The 17,820-nt window shown below is 40.3% G+C and overlaps 1 protein-coding gene across 3 annotated transcripts in view; it reads right to left on the reverse strand.

Annotated features, from left to right (window-relative positions):
* The window catches only part of wdr33 (WD repeat domain 33), an 83,671-nt gene that overhangs the window by 36,381 nt on the left and 29,470 nt on the right, over positions 1-17,820 (reverse strand). For all 3 annotated transcript variants that reach the window (XM_015974639.3, XM_015974638.3, XM_015974637.3), the window contains exon 7: positions 3,945-4,042. In XM_015974639.3, the coding sequence (XP_015830125.3) occupies positions 3,945-4,042 (98 nt within the window). The remainder of the gene's footprint in view (positions 1-3,944; positions 4,043-17,820) is intronic.

Below are 17,820 nucleotides of genomic sequence, written 5' to 3' on the forward strand. Positions count from 1 at the left end.
CAGTGCTGTGGGATGCAGGAAAGGCTACAATAAGAGGTAAACTCATTTCAATAGGTTCTGGAATAAAGAGAGAAAGGGAGAGAAAACAGATAGAATTAGAGACAGAAATAAAAAAGTTGGAAAAGAAACAAACAAAATGGACGACGGGATCTGTTCTTGGTCCTCTTTTTTTCTCCCTTTAACTTCTCCCTCTTGGAGCCCTTTTTCGTGAGCGCAAAACTTAATTTAATTTCTATGCTGACGATTGCCAAGTGTAGCATGATGAATTGCCCATATTTGACCTAAAAGGCCCTGCTCTATTTGCTCTGCCCAAGCAAAACCCTAAGTTTCTGACAGAAGCCTAATCTACAAGATATGGGCCAAGGCCACTCATGCTCTGTGCTCTTATCTAAACTGTTGCTTCCCCAGACAGCACAAGAAAGAAGAAAGAAGACAGAACTTTTCTCTATTAAATGATAATTAAATAACTTTGTTAGTCCAAATAATCATGTGAAGCTCAAGGTTCAATCAATCTGTGAAATGAGAATATTAATTACTTGATATTATAATCCTAGGATAGTATATAATAAGTAATATAACTTTAAATATTTACAGTAGACTGATCACACGTAATGCTAAAAGTCACATGACACATTTGCTTTTTCTGATCCAATCAGAACCTTCCAGATCTGACGCGAGGTGTGGTTTTGTTGGTGCTTGGTAAATCCCCTTATGTTGTCAAAGTCTGATTCAACCATAAATCAAAACATCCAAATTATAAAACTATGCCCCACGTCATCTTAACTTGAGTTCAAAGCTTTCTAGAGAAGTTATCCGAGTGGCCAATCCGTACCGTACCTCTTAAAGCCGAAAGAACCTAACGACAAACTGGATTAAATCTGTTGCATGTTCCACCTGCTGCAATGGTTCCTTCAGAATAAAAGCTGAACCATCACGAACCTTCAGGGTCTCCCTGATGCCAATAAACTGTCGTGACCTGGGAGTAACTCAAGACTGGAAGGGTCGGCAACCACTGCATATCTACAAGCGTTGGTTCCAAGAGGGTCTAAAGCTGGACCTCCGACATTTCGGATCTAAACGGGGACTTCCGTTGGGGTACGCAGACCGACAGATGGTGTCTCAAAGTGTGTTATAATCTCGAACCAAAAGCTTAGAGCGAAACACCCTTTCACTCCCACTCAGAAATAATAGTCTCTCCGGATTTGCTGGTTCTGAACTTATTCACACATGCACCATCCTCAGTCTTACTCCACCTTAGTTCATCATCACATAGTGTTTAAAGTTAGTCTTGTTTAATGTGTTTGGAAATAAATCTTTTAACTTTTTAAACCTGACTCTCTCTCTTTCTTGGAGTTGATACGGTGTTGCTCAATCCCTGCAATAAAAAGATCCAATCTTCTGGTTAAATTTACTCAAAGATCCATTAAGGTGATATCTCATTATTCATGATATTTCACATTCTATGGTTTCTAATTAAATGTAAGACCACCTTCTCTACACAAGTGTACCTGCCTATGGCTCAGGGTTCAGCTACCTCAATCCAGCCTTTATTAGACTGCATTACAGATGCGAAATTTTGGATGGCTTTAAATTACCTAAGCATCAATGAGAATAAGACTGAGGCTATTGTATTTTCGTCAAATGCCAGGAATGGAATCATCAGTTTTTGTGGCGACTGTGACTGTTACAAACTTGGGAGCTATTACAGACAGTGCATTTAAGTTTGACAGCCAGGTGAATAATGTGGGTGGGTTTTAAAGGGGCATTATGGAAGTTTGACAGCCAAAACATGTATAGAAATTTCTTTCTAATACATTCTCCTGCAATGCCCTGGTCCTGTAGAATGAGCCCTGGCATTTTTATTGTGATTGCCTAATTTTCTGAAAAATCACAGAAAAAGAGCTGCTTGGGTCGAGCAGGCAGCTTCATGCGCGTTCACGCTCAGGCATAGCCCTCCGAACCATTCTTTGAACGTTGTTTCAGCTGTGATCAAGGATATAAATGTTACAGATACAGAAGACGCCACTGGCGATTTAGCTCGCCTAGTAAAATTTCGGGCTTCCATGCAGAAGACCCGAGTTTGATTCTGGATGTTAACATGGTTGTTTCAGAATTTCGTTTTTACATTAATGATATATTTTTTTACAGTAAGATGCCCAAATTTTTATTTGAGACTCGCCGAACGGCATTCAATTCACAGATAACAAAAGATGTGGGTTCAACTTTCATTTTGGAACAATTTTTCAAGTAAGGGAATGGAATTATCTGAGCATGCAGGAGAGCTGACCCATCTTAAACCTTTGTCGGCTGTGCTGAAGAGAAAAGTACAGAACCAAATTATTTAATTAATTAGCTGCGTGTTCTCCTGTTCTCTGTCCTCCGAGCCACACACACACACACACACACACACACACAAGGGTCTGTCAGCTCTCAGAGCTCTGTGAAGCTGACTCCCGTCAGCTTCACAGAGCTTCGTCTCAGCCGTTATTTTCGTTAAGGAGTGTGCACGTACAGCATGCGCGCCTCGTGCATGAGCCTCATATTGAAGCTGCCGTTACGCTTTTGGCCAGAGGGGGCAATCGCAAGCATATAAATTCAAAACTCCGTAAAGTCCCTTTAAGCTTAATTTTGAAATGATGGAGCAATGTGGTGTTCTTGAGCTCAGCCGGTAAGGAATCTCAAAGGGACGGGGCAGATCTACTAAACGCTCGGCTTCCCATGGTGACAAGTTGAGCAGGAGGATTGTATAAGTTGATAGAAGCTGTGAGACATATGAGGGTGCAACGTTATGAATGGCCTCATATGTAAGAAGTAATAGTTTGTAAATGATCCTGAATTTTATTGGTAGCCAATGAAGCTGCTGAATAACAGGGGTAATGTGAGAAGATGAAGGAGTGTTTGTGATGATATGGGCTGCAGAGTTTTGAACCAGCTGAAGTTTATGTAGAGTCTTTTGAGGCAGACTCACCCCTCTAAGACTAACTACTAACTAAAACTTTATTTATATAGCACCTTCACATGGCCCAAGGACCAAACAAAGCGCTGCACAGCAGAAATAAGCATTAAAAAATAAATAAGGAGTGAATTACAATAATCCAGGCGAGAAGTGACCGGACTATTTACTAAGATGGCGGTGACATGAGTAGAGTGATGGACGGAGGCGATTGATATTTTGAAGATGATAGTAGGCCTTATGGGTAACTAACTGCACTAATATGGGACCGGTAGGACAAGGTACTGTCAAGAATGACGCCAAGACTTTTGATTTGATCCAGACAGGCAGCTGTGGTCTTCTCAATATGTAAGGAGAGGGTTTCACCCTTCCCCAACACATATTTTGTTCCCATAATAAGGACTTCAGTTTCATTTAAGTTCAATTGGAGGAAGTTTGAGGAAAACCAATGCCTGATCTCTGATATGCAGGTAATGATTGAAAGTGGTGGAAGTAGGGAACATGGAGTGGTGGAGATATATAACTGAGGCAGCATAGCAGCAAAAGTTTACATTGAATCTTTGAAAGATAGAGCAAAGAGGACGCAGATAGATTATGAATAGTAGGGGGCCATGGACAGAATCTTGGGGAACTCCAGTGGTTTTGTAGTGTTTTGTGTCATATTGACCCATCACAAGCTTGCATTCTCCGTCTTGTTGGACAAATATTTAGAAAAGTGGGCTCAACTCCAACCGTTCTTGGGAGCCTGTTGGAGAAACCTCATAAGGACGGATAATGGCATTGCGTGTCTTCATACCAAGGCAGACGCAGAAACATAAATTAGGCTTAACACGAAAACGACACAGCAGAACTATACAAAAACAGTAATGCAACAACACAGCAATACCACAACAACTATTACACAACTACACAACACAAGAGTAACACGACAAAACAACACAACAGTAACAACAAAATGAAGGGTGTTGTGTTATTGGGAACATGTGTTTACCTCTGAGGATTCGTTCCTCATGGCAGCGCAGGAAGTCCCAGATCCGGACAGTGCCGTCATCTGAGCAGGTGGCAAACTTGTTATCAGTTGGTGAGAAACTGAAAAGAGGAGAGATAAGGGGTCAAACACTGGACTAAGGGATCAAGAACAAAGCTAATGGTCCATTTAAAACTGATCCTTGGTAAGTATTGTCATGAACAAAATGCAGAATCATGAAACCCTGGATTAGTGATTGAACTGTGCTCATTGAATCAAAAACATAAGTCCAGGCCTTTTTGGTTGCCTAAACCTTAGACGGGGTGAGCTGATACAGATTGAATGAATGGTTTATGAATGAATGAAAAGTTTATTCTAAGTCAGAATGTCACCCCCCCCCCACACACACACACACACATATAGACACATATACATACAAATATATACAAATATACATATATACATATGTATATATATATACACACATATACGTATACACACACACATATATATATATATATATATATATATATATATAAACACATATATACAAATAAACACACATATATACATATACACATGTTTATATATACACACACACACACACACACACACACACACACACACACACACACTTTATATTGCAAAATACAGAAAAACAAGAAACAGCTTGGAAAGGAGTAGGATAAAGATAACTTATTTACTCCCACCCCTCTAAGACTAACTACTAACTAAAACTTTATTTATATAGCACCTTCACATGGCCCAAGGACCAAACAAAGCGCTGCACAGCAGAAATAAGCATTAAAAAATAAATAAATAAATAAATTAAAACATATAAAACCATTTAAAACCAGCAAAAACATGCAGATAAAATCCTGGTGGGGCAGCAAAAAGTGCCAAGCCAACAGTTAACGGGACTCTTCCTGAGTAAAAGCTAAAGAATAAAAGTGAGTTTTCAGCTGGCTCTTAAACTTGTCGAGCGTGCTGGCCTGTTTAACCCATGCAGGTAGCTCATTCCAGAGCCTCGGCCCCAGCACCGGGAAAGCACGACCCCCTCGAGATTTCAGTCTGTGTTTCGGAACAACTAACAGTCCTTGTTGAGCTGACCGAAGGTTCCTTGCGGGAACATAAGGCTAAATCAGGTCTGTCAGATAACGTGGAGCCAACTCATTTAAACATTTAAAAACAAACACCAGAACTTTAAACAAAATTCTAAAAGAGACTGGAAGCCAGTGTAGGGATGCCAAGACGGGCGTGATATGTTCAGATCTCCTGGTACCAGTCAGTAACCTGGCTGCCGCATTTTGGACCTTCTGCAGTTTCACTATGGATGCCTGCTTGATGCCTGCATAAAGAGAGTTACAGTAATCCAGTCTGGTGGTAATGAAGGCGTGGATGACAGTTTCCAGATGTTTGTGTGAAAGAAATGGCTTAATCCTAGCTATTCTCCTGAGATGGAAGTAGCAGGATCTGATTGTTCCATTGACCTGGGTGTCCAGTGTGAGCTCTACATCCAACTTCACCCCCAGGTTGGTGACCACAGCCTTCTCAAAAGGCGCTAAGACTCATCCAAGCCTCTGAAACCAATCCTGGATAAGTGCACGACTCCCTCCAAAAGACCCCGCCAACGATCCCAGATTAGCTGATATACCATGAATAGTAGAGCGGCTTAATTTTTCTTGTTGGAAGCAGAAATCCTCATGGAGGCAAACAATGAAGTAAAGATATTATTAAAAAGAAAGGCAACACCACCACAGTAATAAAGCTAAGAGAGTTAGTGTAGTAAAGTATTGCCGACCACCTGAAGGCGCAGGTAGTGCACAGTGCTTCAAGTCGACCAATACACAGTACCACCTCCCGTTCTATTCTCACAGAGAACAAATGGACATACATTGTGGTGTGTGCCGGCACTTATTCCAGCAGTAGCTCAGAAGGTAGAGCAGGTTGTACAGTAATCGGAAGGTTGTAGATTCGATCCTGGAGATCGAACAGACACTACTGTTGTGTCCTTGGCCAAGACACTTAAAGAGCAAGTCAACCCCATATCAACTTTTTTTTCTAGTAAACTATATAAATGTGTGTCTAATCGTGCTGCAGATACATGTAGTCAATAGTTTTGCACTTTAGTGCATTTTAGTTAAAATTTCAATTTTCTGCCTAAAACTGTCAGTGTTATGCCATTGTCAGGTAAAAACTCTGTACTGCAGTTGAATTTAAATCTGCCATTGCTATTGGCTAAGAGGTACCCTAGAATGTTAGCTGGTACGATATGATGTCACAATGTCATTGTGAGCCTGTGTGTGTGTTTATTGGTTAGCGGCTCCACCCTCTCGGTCTGCTAGGCAACAGCATTTGTTGCATTTTTCAAACAGGAAGTGGGAGTGGAGTAAGACTCTGGTAGGGGGTGACTTGTTCTTTAACTCACCATGCCTGCTGGTGGTGGTCAGAGGGACCAGTGGCGCCAGTGTTCAGCTATCTTGCTTCCATCAGTGAGCCCCAGGGCAGCTGTGCTACATTGTAGCTCATCGTCACCAGCATGTAAATGTGTGTGTGAATGGGTGGATAATTGATAATTGATTGTGAAGCGCCTTGAGGGGTTATAGAACCCTAAGAAGGCGCTATACAAATACAGGCCATTTGCCATTTTTACAATTTAAGACACATGTAGTGCACAATTATACACTCACTGCTCTGCTGAAACATCCCATCCCAGTTACAATCCAAATACCTACATCTCCCAAAATACTGTTGGATATAATTTATGAATCAGTTGAAATTTTTAACTGAAATGGCCAGCAGATATGACTGAAAGTGTGTAACTTCATCAGACGGTAGGCTGACACTCTGATAGATGAGCTAATGATTATATTGACTTCATCAATGTCCAATTGTTTTCCTCTGAGGTCATGTAGCTATTGCCTTATATTTTATGGGAACCTGCAAATTGGTTAATGATTGCTGCATTATCATAAATCATCATTTATCCAAAATGATTGACATTACTGATCAAAAACATTTCAACATAATTATGTGTAGTGGGCAGTGGAATACCCATTTGTGGTGACTGCTGACTGAGATGAGGAATGAGATTTAATATATCCTGGAGCTAAGCCTGGCATGGAGACTGCTAGCTCTATTGAATAAATCTCTATGGTAACTAACTTATATTATAGTATTGCCCCCATTCTGCTTTGGGACAACAGGATCAGAGATAAATTTAGCCAGGACAATCAAGATGTCAACATGCCCTGTAGGTTATAAATTGTAAGTCGCTTTGGATAAAAGTGTCTGCTAAATGAATAAACACACAAACACAAACCCATTTATGTTTATGTTAATGTGTATTTATTTGGCAGACGCTTTTATCCAAAGCGACAATTTATAACCTACAGGGCATGTTGTGATCTGTGGGGGAAACCGGAGTACCCGGAGGAAACCCACGCACGCATGGGGAGAACACGCAACGCAACTCCACACAGAAAGGCCGCAGCCGAGTTTCGAACCTGCAACCTTCGTGCTGCGAGGCAACAGTGCTAAAAACTGCACCACCATGCAGCCCTAGTAGCTGAACTAGGTCTCCATGAATCACCTGGTCCAGGTTGTCCCCTTTAGGTTGTGGATTCCAAAGCCTAATGAACAGAGATGATCAGCTCTGTGACCTTTGACCTTCATTTATGTCAAAGCTGTTTTAAACTTGGTGATACACCTGATAAAGTTGATCAGTTTCAGCATCAGAACGCCTGAGAAGAACCTCCAGGTTCTTATTATTTCATGATTATTAGTATTGTCGAGGTTTATTGTTTGTTGTAGAACTAGATTAATCTGAAATTATCTGAGTGCAGTCATAGCTCAATTCAATTCAACTTTATTTATAAAGACTCTTCCTACCCCCAGTCAAGGGGACCCAAGGTGCTGAACAAAGTGTTCAGAACAGCTAAAACACAATAAAAGAGAAATATAATAAAATGCAGAAATACAACATTTAAAAGTCAGTAAAAATTTTCAAAAGCCATAAAAAAATGATCAGAACATTAAAACATGAGTGCAAAAGCTAAGAACTAGATAAACCTTCAGCCTAGCTTTAAAGTGGGCAGTGATGTGGACTGCGTTATTCTAGTGGCAGTTTGTTCCAAAGCCTCTTGACTTAAGCTTTGACCGTGGTACCACCAGGAGGTGTGTCTGACCCAAACGTAGCAATCTTTCAGGGACATAGCAGGTCAGGAGTGAGGCCAAATATGGTGTGGCAGTTCCAGACAGAATTAAAGACAAAGACCAGGATCTTGAATTGGACACAGTGTGTCACTGGTAACCAGTCCAAAGAAGTCAAGAGGGGAGAGGCATGCTCCCACTTCCATGCTCCATAAAGAAACCTGGCAACAGCTTCTGGAGCAGCTGCAGCCAAGTCAGTAAGGACTGGCTCAGGCCAGCATACCTGTTGAATTTTTGTCAGAATTACACAAGTCTCTTTCAAAAAACAATGCCGCCAATTCAACACAAAACTGAGCTGGCATCTGGGAGCCTTAGGCTGTTTACTTGGACATCTCATTCATTATTGCGATCGAAGCTGCGCTCCTTAAGTATTTTCACAAGCCACTCCTAAAGGTGTCTGTCACTCACAGTCCCCATGAATGGTCAGGTCATCAGAGCTCCAGCTCTAATGGAGAGAAGCTCCTGGAGCTCTGCATCTCTCCAATTTACCGTCACAGCTTATTTTGTGTAACATGCATTCACAAGTCCAGCATTGTTGCAACATGACAACCAAGTATGCTGGCACGAACACCGTAAAATTCATGCATTGCCATACTGCCACAGAGCGTTCATAAGACACACCGTGGCGGATGTATTATGCTGACTTGCCGGTATGGTGTGTCTTAAAAAGGGCTACAGGCTGGACGAGACTATGGGATAGGTATAACCCTTTACAAAAATCTCAAATTCAGTAAGTCACATGGAATTCAGGGATTATCTATAGTGAATTTTGTGATAGTTTACATGGAACTCTAGTAATTTCTCAAGGAATCCTGTTGTCATTTATATGGAAATCCAGAATTATTTAAAGCAGGGGTGTCAAACTCATACTCACAAGGGGCCGAAATGAAACTCTGGGACGGAGTCGAGGGCCAAACTTAATATTTTTGAAAAAGTGACGGCAAATTTGCACATTTTCTTTATCAACATATATGCAATTTTGAACCTTTAAATTTGGAAACAAACTTATTTCTGCATTAACACTGAATGTGGAATAACCAAATGACACACGAGCAAGTCAGTTTTAAATAAAAGGCATCAGTGGTATTCATTACTTGTGGTATAATCAGCATTTTTAAAATCTATTCAGGATTTATGTTTTCTTGTTGTTTATTCATTTTCCTTATTTTTTATTCTCCTTTTTTTCTCCTGTAATAAGTGTCATCGCTGCTGTGACGTCTAGCTTTCCCCACTGAGGAACAATAAAGGGATTTTCTATTCTATTCACCTATCTGCAGCCTTTCCACTTCCTGTTTACTGTAGGTTAAATCTTTTCTCACGGGCCAACAACAAAATAAAAATATTATTTTATCTTAAATGAAAATGCAACATCTCACCTGTTAACTTTCATGTTTTGGAGCAGAAAACGAGCATAAAACCAACATATTTAAAGCTCAGTTTGTTCCACTGGTTTACTGTGAGGCTCACCTGTTCCAGCCAGATACCTGCATCATGGGGTTGATCTGAGCTGAGGAGGAGACTCCTGTTGTTTGTTCATCTTCATCATAATAATGACAACATTAGATGACAACAGGTGCTCACATAGGTTTGTGCTGCTGAACATGTCTGAGCAGCTTGACCACGTTGTTGTGTGTCGGGGAGGAAACACAACCACAGAGTCATGCTGGTTTGAGCGTGTCGCTGTTCGCTGGAGTTATATCAGCTCTGTCTGGAAGTTAGTTGGAACACTTTTTCTTTCAGTCGTGAACACATTACTGAGCGGCTAGAATCTCCGTTTCTGGGCTTCAACGTCAGAAAACAGCTGAGTGAACTCGGCGCTGAGTGAGAGGAGTGTAGTTTGTCAGAGACACCGGAGCTGCAGACACCGGCAGCAGGCACTGAAAAAACACAAAGGAGGGGGCTTCGTCGGCTCCGCGCTGACGCCGCAAAGCATCATGGGAGTTGAAGTCTTTGCGGTAAAATCGGCCAGCGGGTCCGTTTTAATATATTTTTGATATTTATCTTGCGGGCCACATAAAAATGCTCCGCGGGCTGCATCTGGCCCGCGGGCCTTGACTCTGACATATGTGATTTAAAGGAAATTGTCATTTCCACTTCATCACCATGGTAATCAACTTTGCATTGAAATGTTACACATTTATTTTCTTTTATAATTAGGTACCTTAAACAAGGTTTATTATAGGGTTGGGGTTTCTACGAAAAACATTGATGGAATCACAGTGTTCAAAAGCTGTCAACGTCCCAATATTTGCTAACCTGTGTATTTTATTTAACTGGGATTCTCTAGAGCAGTGGTTCCCAAAAATGGGGTTGGAACCCCGCTGTGGGTCACCAGGAACTACCCAAGGGGTCTGGAGGGGTGTTGTGCAAATATAGCAACAGTTCGATTGAGTTCTTCAAAAAAGTAACAGGGTAAGTAAATGAGTTACAATATAAAAGTGACCAACTACCAGGAAAAGTAACTATAGTGTTAAAAATTAATAAAAAAATATACAGATGGATCAACCCTTAATAGAACTTACTAGATTTAATATCAATGACTACAATTAAATTTAAATGAGTAAATAAAATTGAACATGTTAAATTGTGTCTAATCGTGTGACTCAGCATCACTTGTCCTGATGAAGACCAGGAGACGGGAGCACATCACTCCAGTTTTAAAATCACTGCATTGGCTCCCCGTATGTTTCAGCATCGATTTTAAAATACTTTAAACGTTTTTTAAGTGTCTTAACAGTCTTGGGCCTTCTTATCTTTCAGAACTGCTTATACCGTATGAACCCACGTGGTCTCTGTCATCCCTAAAGTCAGGACACATATTCACTGTGAGGCGTCCTTTCAGTATTACGGTCCTCGCCTCTGAAACGAACTGCCAGGTGACCTCAGGGCTGCAGAGAACGTTCATGTTTTTAGAAACAGGCTCAAGACCCATCTTTTTAGCTTAGCTTGTAACTGGTTTTTTATTTATCTAGTTGTTTATTTTATGTATTCTTTCTTTATATGTGCTATTTTTAAACAGTTTTTTACTATAGATATAAATCTATATCTGATCAACATTATTTTAATATTGACTGATTGATTGAAACGTTTATTTGAACATAAGACAAAATATTTTTTTAAAAATCAATGAACATAGAAAAGAAAAGACTTACCAATAACAAAGAAGTCTTTGCCCAAAGGGAGTAAGAAGAAGCAAGTGCTTATTCAATCCCACCCCCTTGTCTCACATTACCAATTTACTTTACAAGTTACCATCTATACATACATATGTACGTGCGTGCGTACGTACATACATACATACATATTAATAGATATATGCAGCTACTAATGAGAGCATTTTGCATTAACATTTTATGTTACTAGTGATGGTAATAATAATAATAATGACAATAATAACATAAACAACAGCTAAATAATAATGACAATATCATAGTTTCCATAACCTCAGAGAACCTCATTTTCATATCCATTAATTATCATTTTTGTATACAGTGATTTCAATTTGTTTATATTTGGACACTGTTTGTGTATTTCCTGCAGCCCATTCCACAGTTTCACACCACATACTGATACACAGAAACTCCTTTTAGTGGTTCTTACCCTAGGCATTTTAAAATTTTTAGTCCTTCGTAAATGATATCCCTCATCACTCTGGTTGAAGAGCTTTTGAATATTAGGTGGCAATAAGTGCTTACTAGTTTAAAACATGATTTGAGCTGCTTGATAATGAACCAGGTCTTGAAGTTTAATGTATTTTGACTGTAAAAAAAGAATTTGTATGATCCAGATACCAAACTTTATGTATTACCCTCTTTTGCAATACTGATAGTGGGTGTAGTGCATTTTTATAATTGTTTCCCCAAAGCTCTATACAGTAAGTGAGATATGGCAGAACTGATGAACAACACAGAATATGGAGTGATTTACAGTCCAACAGATGCTTCATTTCATTTATAATTGCAATGTTTTTTGCTGCTTTGGTTTGTATGTGTCTAATGTGGGGCTTCCAGCTGAGTTTATTATCCAGTATCACAGCCAAAAATTTGATTTCATTAACATTCTCAATTTTTCCATCGTCAATCTTTATTCATACTTCTGTTTTGTTTTTACAATTGCCAAACGTCATTACCTTTGTTTTTTTCTATATTCAATGATAATTATTATTCATCAATTTTTTTTGTTTACTTAATTCTTTATTAATAATATTATTTCATTGAGATCATTTACAGCGTAGAACAAATTTGTATTGTCAGCAAATAAGATCATCTTCAGAGTTTTGCAGACTTGAAAAATGTCATTTATATATATTAAATAGAGCAGGTCCTGATACTGACCCCTGGGGAACACCACAGGCAATCCCCATACTTTCAGAAGTGACATCATCCATTTTCACAAATTGCTGTATTTTGGATAAATAATTGGTGATCCAGTCCAGTGCTATTCCCCTAATGCCGTACTGTTGTAGCTTGTTTATGAGAATTGAGGGATTTAATGTATCAAAAGCTTTCCTAAAATCTATAAATACTCCAATGGAATATTTACCTTTATCTAATGTATTAATTATTTCATCGATTGAGTCTAAGGAGCTTTTAAAGAAAAGCGTCTGGACTTCTTTGAGTTGCTTGAAGACGTTTCACCTCTCAACCGAGAGGCTTCTTCAGTTCTAAGGTCAAATGGTGGAAAGTCCCAGATTTAAACCCAGTGGGAGTTTCCCCCCGAAGAGGGAACAAAAGACCCCCTGATGATCTTCTACATAAACACATGAGCCAAGGTGTGAGGGTGGGTGTGGGTCCTATTCAGCCAGGGTTTCGGGTGAGCTCATTGTGAAGCCTGGCCCCACCCTATCATGTGAATTCCTGAGGTCAGATGGCCCAGGATATGCGTGGGCGTTGAGGCATCTGGGAAGGGATCTGAAAACTGGATTATAGATGGAAGACAGTTGGTGTCGTAAACCACCGCCTATGTTCAAAGACGGTTGCACACAGTGGACATAAATGGCTTCCTTTACTCCTCTTTCAAACCATCTGTCCTCTCTGTCCAAAATGTGAACGTTGGCATCCTCGAAAGAGTGACCTTTGTCCTTTAGATGCAAATGAACTGCTGAGTCCTGTCCCGTGGAGGTGGCTCTTCTATGTTGTGCCATGCGCTTGTGAAGTGGCTGTTTAGTTTCTCCGATGTAGAGGTCTGGGCATTCCACGTTGCACTGTACAGCATACACCACATTGTTCAGTTTGTGTTTAGGAGTTTTGTCTTTCAGGTGAACCAGTTTCCGTCTGAGTGTGTTGCTGGGTCTGAAGTACACTGGCATGTTGTGTTTGGAGAAAACCCTCCTGAGTTTCTCTGATACACCGGCTACATAGGGGATGACAAGGTTGTTGCGTCTGTCTTTCTTATCCTCCCTCGCTGGTGTCTGGTCTTCTTTTCTGTGCATCTTTGCTGACTTTATAAATGCCCAATTAGGATAGCCACATGTTTTAATGATTCCTTTATATGTGTGTGTTCCTTCTTTTTCCCTTCCGGCTTAGAGGGAACATGTTCTGCCCGGTGGTGTAGGGTCTTGTTCACTCCAAGTTTGTGTTCCAGAGGGTGATGTGAGTCGAAGAGGAGGTACTGGTCCGTGTGTGTGGGCTTCCGGTACACTTCAATGTTGAGGTTGCCATTTTCTTCAAAGTGCACAGCGCAGTCCAGGAAAGGCAAGCAGTTGTCCTTTATGTTTTCCCTGGTGAACTTGATGTTTTTGTCCATGGCGTTGATGTGCGTAGTGAAGGATTCCACTTCTTGTGTTTTGATTTTGACCCAGGTGTCATCCACATATCTGTACCAGTGGCTGGGTGCTACCCCTTTAAAAGCGCCAAGAGCCTTTCTTTCCACTTCCTCCATTTAAAGGTTGGCTACAATAGGTGACACGGGGGAGCCCATGGTGCAGCCATGTTTCTGTCTGTAGAAACCTTTGTTGTATTTGAAATATGTAGTGGTGAGGCAGAGGTCTAACAGTGTGCAAATCTGATCGGGTGTGAAGTTGGTCCTGTCCTCCAAGGTGCTGTCTTCTTGTAGTCGTTTTCTGACAGTCTCCACTGCCTCCGTAGTGGGTATGCAAATGAAGAGGGAGACTTCGTCAGAGGACACCATGGTTTCATCTGGATCCAGGGTAAGTTTCTGGACCTTGTCAGTGAAGTCGGTGGAGTTCTTGATGTGGTGTGGGGTGTTCCCCACCAGAGGTGCAAGGATGGTAGCAAGGTGTTTCGCGATGTTGTAGGTGACTGAATTTATGCTACTGACAATGGGTCTGAGAGGGATACCTTCCTTGTGGATCTTGGGAAGTCCGTAGATGCAGGGTATGGCATCTCCTGGATAAAGGCGGTGATATGTCAGGCGGTTGATGGTTTTGTCCCTTTCAAGGCCTTGAAGGCAAGCTATAACTTTCTTTTGTAGCTGCTTGTGGGGTCTCGCTTTAAGGCTTTGTAGGTGTTGTCGTCACTGAGGAGTAGTGATCTTTGCGTGGTAATCCGTTGTGTTTAGGACCACGGTGCACCTTCCCTTATCAGCTGGCAATATAGTGATGGTGTGGTCTTTGCTCAGTGATGCGACTGCCTTCTTTTCTTGTAACGTGAGGTTAGGCGGAGGGACATTGGCACTGGAGAGGGTGGCTGAGACTTTCATCCTGATCTGTTCTGCTTCCGTTTGAGATAATTTGTTGATCCGTATGGCAGTTTCAGTGGCTGTGATGAGGTCCACTATGGGCAACTGTTGAGGAGCAATGGCAAAATTGAGTCCTTTGGCTAATACGTTCATTTCAAGTTCAGTGAGGTTCCAGTCTGAAAAGTTCTTCACCCATTTTCTTCGACTGTCCTCCGGTGTATGTTCTTCTCTGAGTAGTGTAGATTCAGACTGAGGAGTGAGTGTCTTTGAAAGCAGGGTGTGGAATTTCCTGCGTTGCCTTTCTTTTCCTTTGGAGTGTTGGGCCCGCTGAGCCTTCTCCACAAACTTGTAAACCTCTTCTAAGATTGGATAGGGTAGAAGGGTTTCCAGTTCCTGCAGAGTCTGGCTAATCTTGCCTTGGAGGGCATCTATAGTGAAATGGACCTGTCTTATCCTTTCACTTAGAAGCTGATTTTGTGCTCTTCGTAGAATTAAGTCTGCTCTGTGTCCTCTGACAGTGGATCCTAGGCACAGGCTCTTAGGAACAACTCTGCTTTGTCTGCATCTCAGGTTGAAACGGGGGTGGTTCCTGTAATCCGCTAGTTTTCTAGATTCCCTTTCATATTCCCGCACCAGTTGAAGGGTGTTCCTCCCAAAATGTACGGCAATATGTCAGTCCAGTCCATATCATCGATTGCTTCCATTATTGCAAGTGCTGTTGTCCTCTTTTCTCTGAATCCGTACTGACTATGGTTTACTATTTCGTGTTTATTTAAAAAGTTTTCTAGTCTGATATTAAATAGTTTTTCCAGGATTTTTGAAAATTGAGGAAGAAGTGATACTGGCCTGTAGTTGTTAAATAGATGTTTATTCCCTTGCTTAAAAATTGGTATTACTTTAGCTACTTTCATGTTCTGAGGAAATAAACCAGTTTGGAAGGATAAGTTAAATATATAAGTTAACGGTTTTAGAATACCATCAATAACTCTTTTAACCAACACCATATCAATACCGTCATAATCAGTGGAGACTTTGCTGTTACATTTATCAACAACTGATTTAACTTCCAACTCATCCACTGCTGAGGAAGATTGAGTCGGGGTAGTGTGTTTTTATCAATGGTTCACTTATTGTCCGTCTATTTTGGCTTGGTATATTTGCTGCTAGCTCTAGGCCTACATTCACAAAATATTCAATCATTATATTAACTACTTTTATTTGATCAAAAATATCACTTTGATTAACAGTAAAGTATTCAGGGTATAGTATTTTCTTTGTCCCACCATTCCTTAATTTGTTTAGTATATCCCAGACACCTTTTAAGTTATTCTTATTTTCATTTAGGATTTTTCTGTGATATCTTTTTACTAGTTCTTATTATTTCAGTAAATTTATTTTTGTAAACTTTCAGCTTCCTTAGTTCGTAGTTTAATAAAATTCCTATAAAGACTATTTTTCTTTTTACAAGCATTTTGTAATCCTTTAGTTAGCCATGGGAGATTTTTATACTTATGACTTCTATTAATGACCTTGACTGGACAATTCTTATTGTAAAGCGTAATATCTATATAGCTTTTTATATTACAATTTTAATTTTAGCTCTTATGATTTTATATTTTAACCTTAATTTAACCTTTTTCCAGTGTTTCCTCTGTGGGTGCCCTCTGCCCCGGGGGCAGTGGTCGGCTGTAGCAGCCTGGGTGCTTTCCAGGTGTACCTAGGTGGAGGTGGGGGTCTCCACCCTCCCTGCCCTGGGTGCCCTGTGTCGGTGCCTCGGCTACTGCTGTGGATCTGCTGCTGTCGGGGCAGATGTCTCCCCCGATTGTGGTTCCTTATCCTTATCTTAGCTGGTCTGGCTCATCTGATCTCAGTCCAGTCTCAGCGCGTGCGCTCGTGTGTGTGTGTGTGCGTGTTCATGTTCATGTGTGTGTGTGTTCTGGAGGATGAGTGTTGTGAAGGGGTTTTTATTGTCAAACTGTTTTTAAAATTCTGGGGATGGGAGGGAATGTGGGTATGCGGGGCCTTTTTAATTTGTGAAGCACTTTGATTTGCATGCATTGTACGATTAAGTGCTATATAAATAAAGTTTCAGCTGAGTTAAAGTTTGAGTATTATAAAACTGGATAATAGAAATAAATGGGTGACTTAACAGAATGACCTACAGACAGGCAGTATTGCCACAGTTATCTTGCAGGGTATATACAGCAATCCTTAAGTAAAATTTACTACTTTTTAATACTTTTTTTTACTACCTTCAGAATTTTTATAAAACCATCACAACACTAAATTGCAAGTGTTAATCAGCGACCTATTTACACATATTTTAACATATATAACATACAAAAAGAATAGACTTAGAGACTCACTGATGTTGACAACGTATTTCACATATTTATTTTACTTAGAAAATAAGCCAGGCACTTCTTTTCAGCGGTTCAGACAGTTGACCACGAGGCCTGAAATGATGCAGAACGACTACTGAATATGACGTCATCATTATGTGACCGGATATGCTAAAGTAGGGCTGCTCGATTATGGCAAAAACAATAATCACGATTATTGTGACTGAAATTTAGATCTCGATTATTTAAGACGATTTTTCAATTTATGTAGATTTTTATTTTATTTTTTTTATTCAGTCATAAAACTGCTCAGGGCACAATCAGGGCAAAAATAAACAAGAAACAAGATGATCACTAAAATAACTCCTGATTCCCAGTATAAAAAGACCAATATACTTATAGCTCATAGTTTATGACCCAAGGGCTATAGACCTTGGTTTAACTCATTTAAGTCTAACCAGTACAGACCCAAATACCAATATCTTGCAAATACTGACAGCAAGAATTATACAGCAGCATTTATAACAAATAAATGCAAATTGATGTTCACAAAATGTTGCATAGCATTTATTGAGTCATGTCAAGGTGCTGTAGGAGAGTGCACTAGCACCGTGTCCTCAGAGAGATTAGTTATTAGTTATCAGCGTGAGAAACTTATTTCTACCTTATTTATAAACTATTTATTTACAAGTCCATCAGTTAATGTA

This window comes from Nothobranchius furzeri, chromosome 11, assembly GCF_043380555.1.
Source record: "Nothobranchius furzeri strain GRZ-AD chromosome 11, NfurGRZ-RIMD1, whole genome shotgun sequence".
NCBI lineage: Eukaryota > Metazoa > Chordata > Actinopteri > Cyprinodontiformes > Nothobranchiidae > Nothobranchius > Nothobranchius furzeri.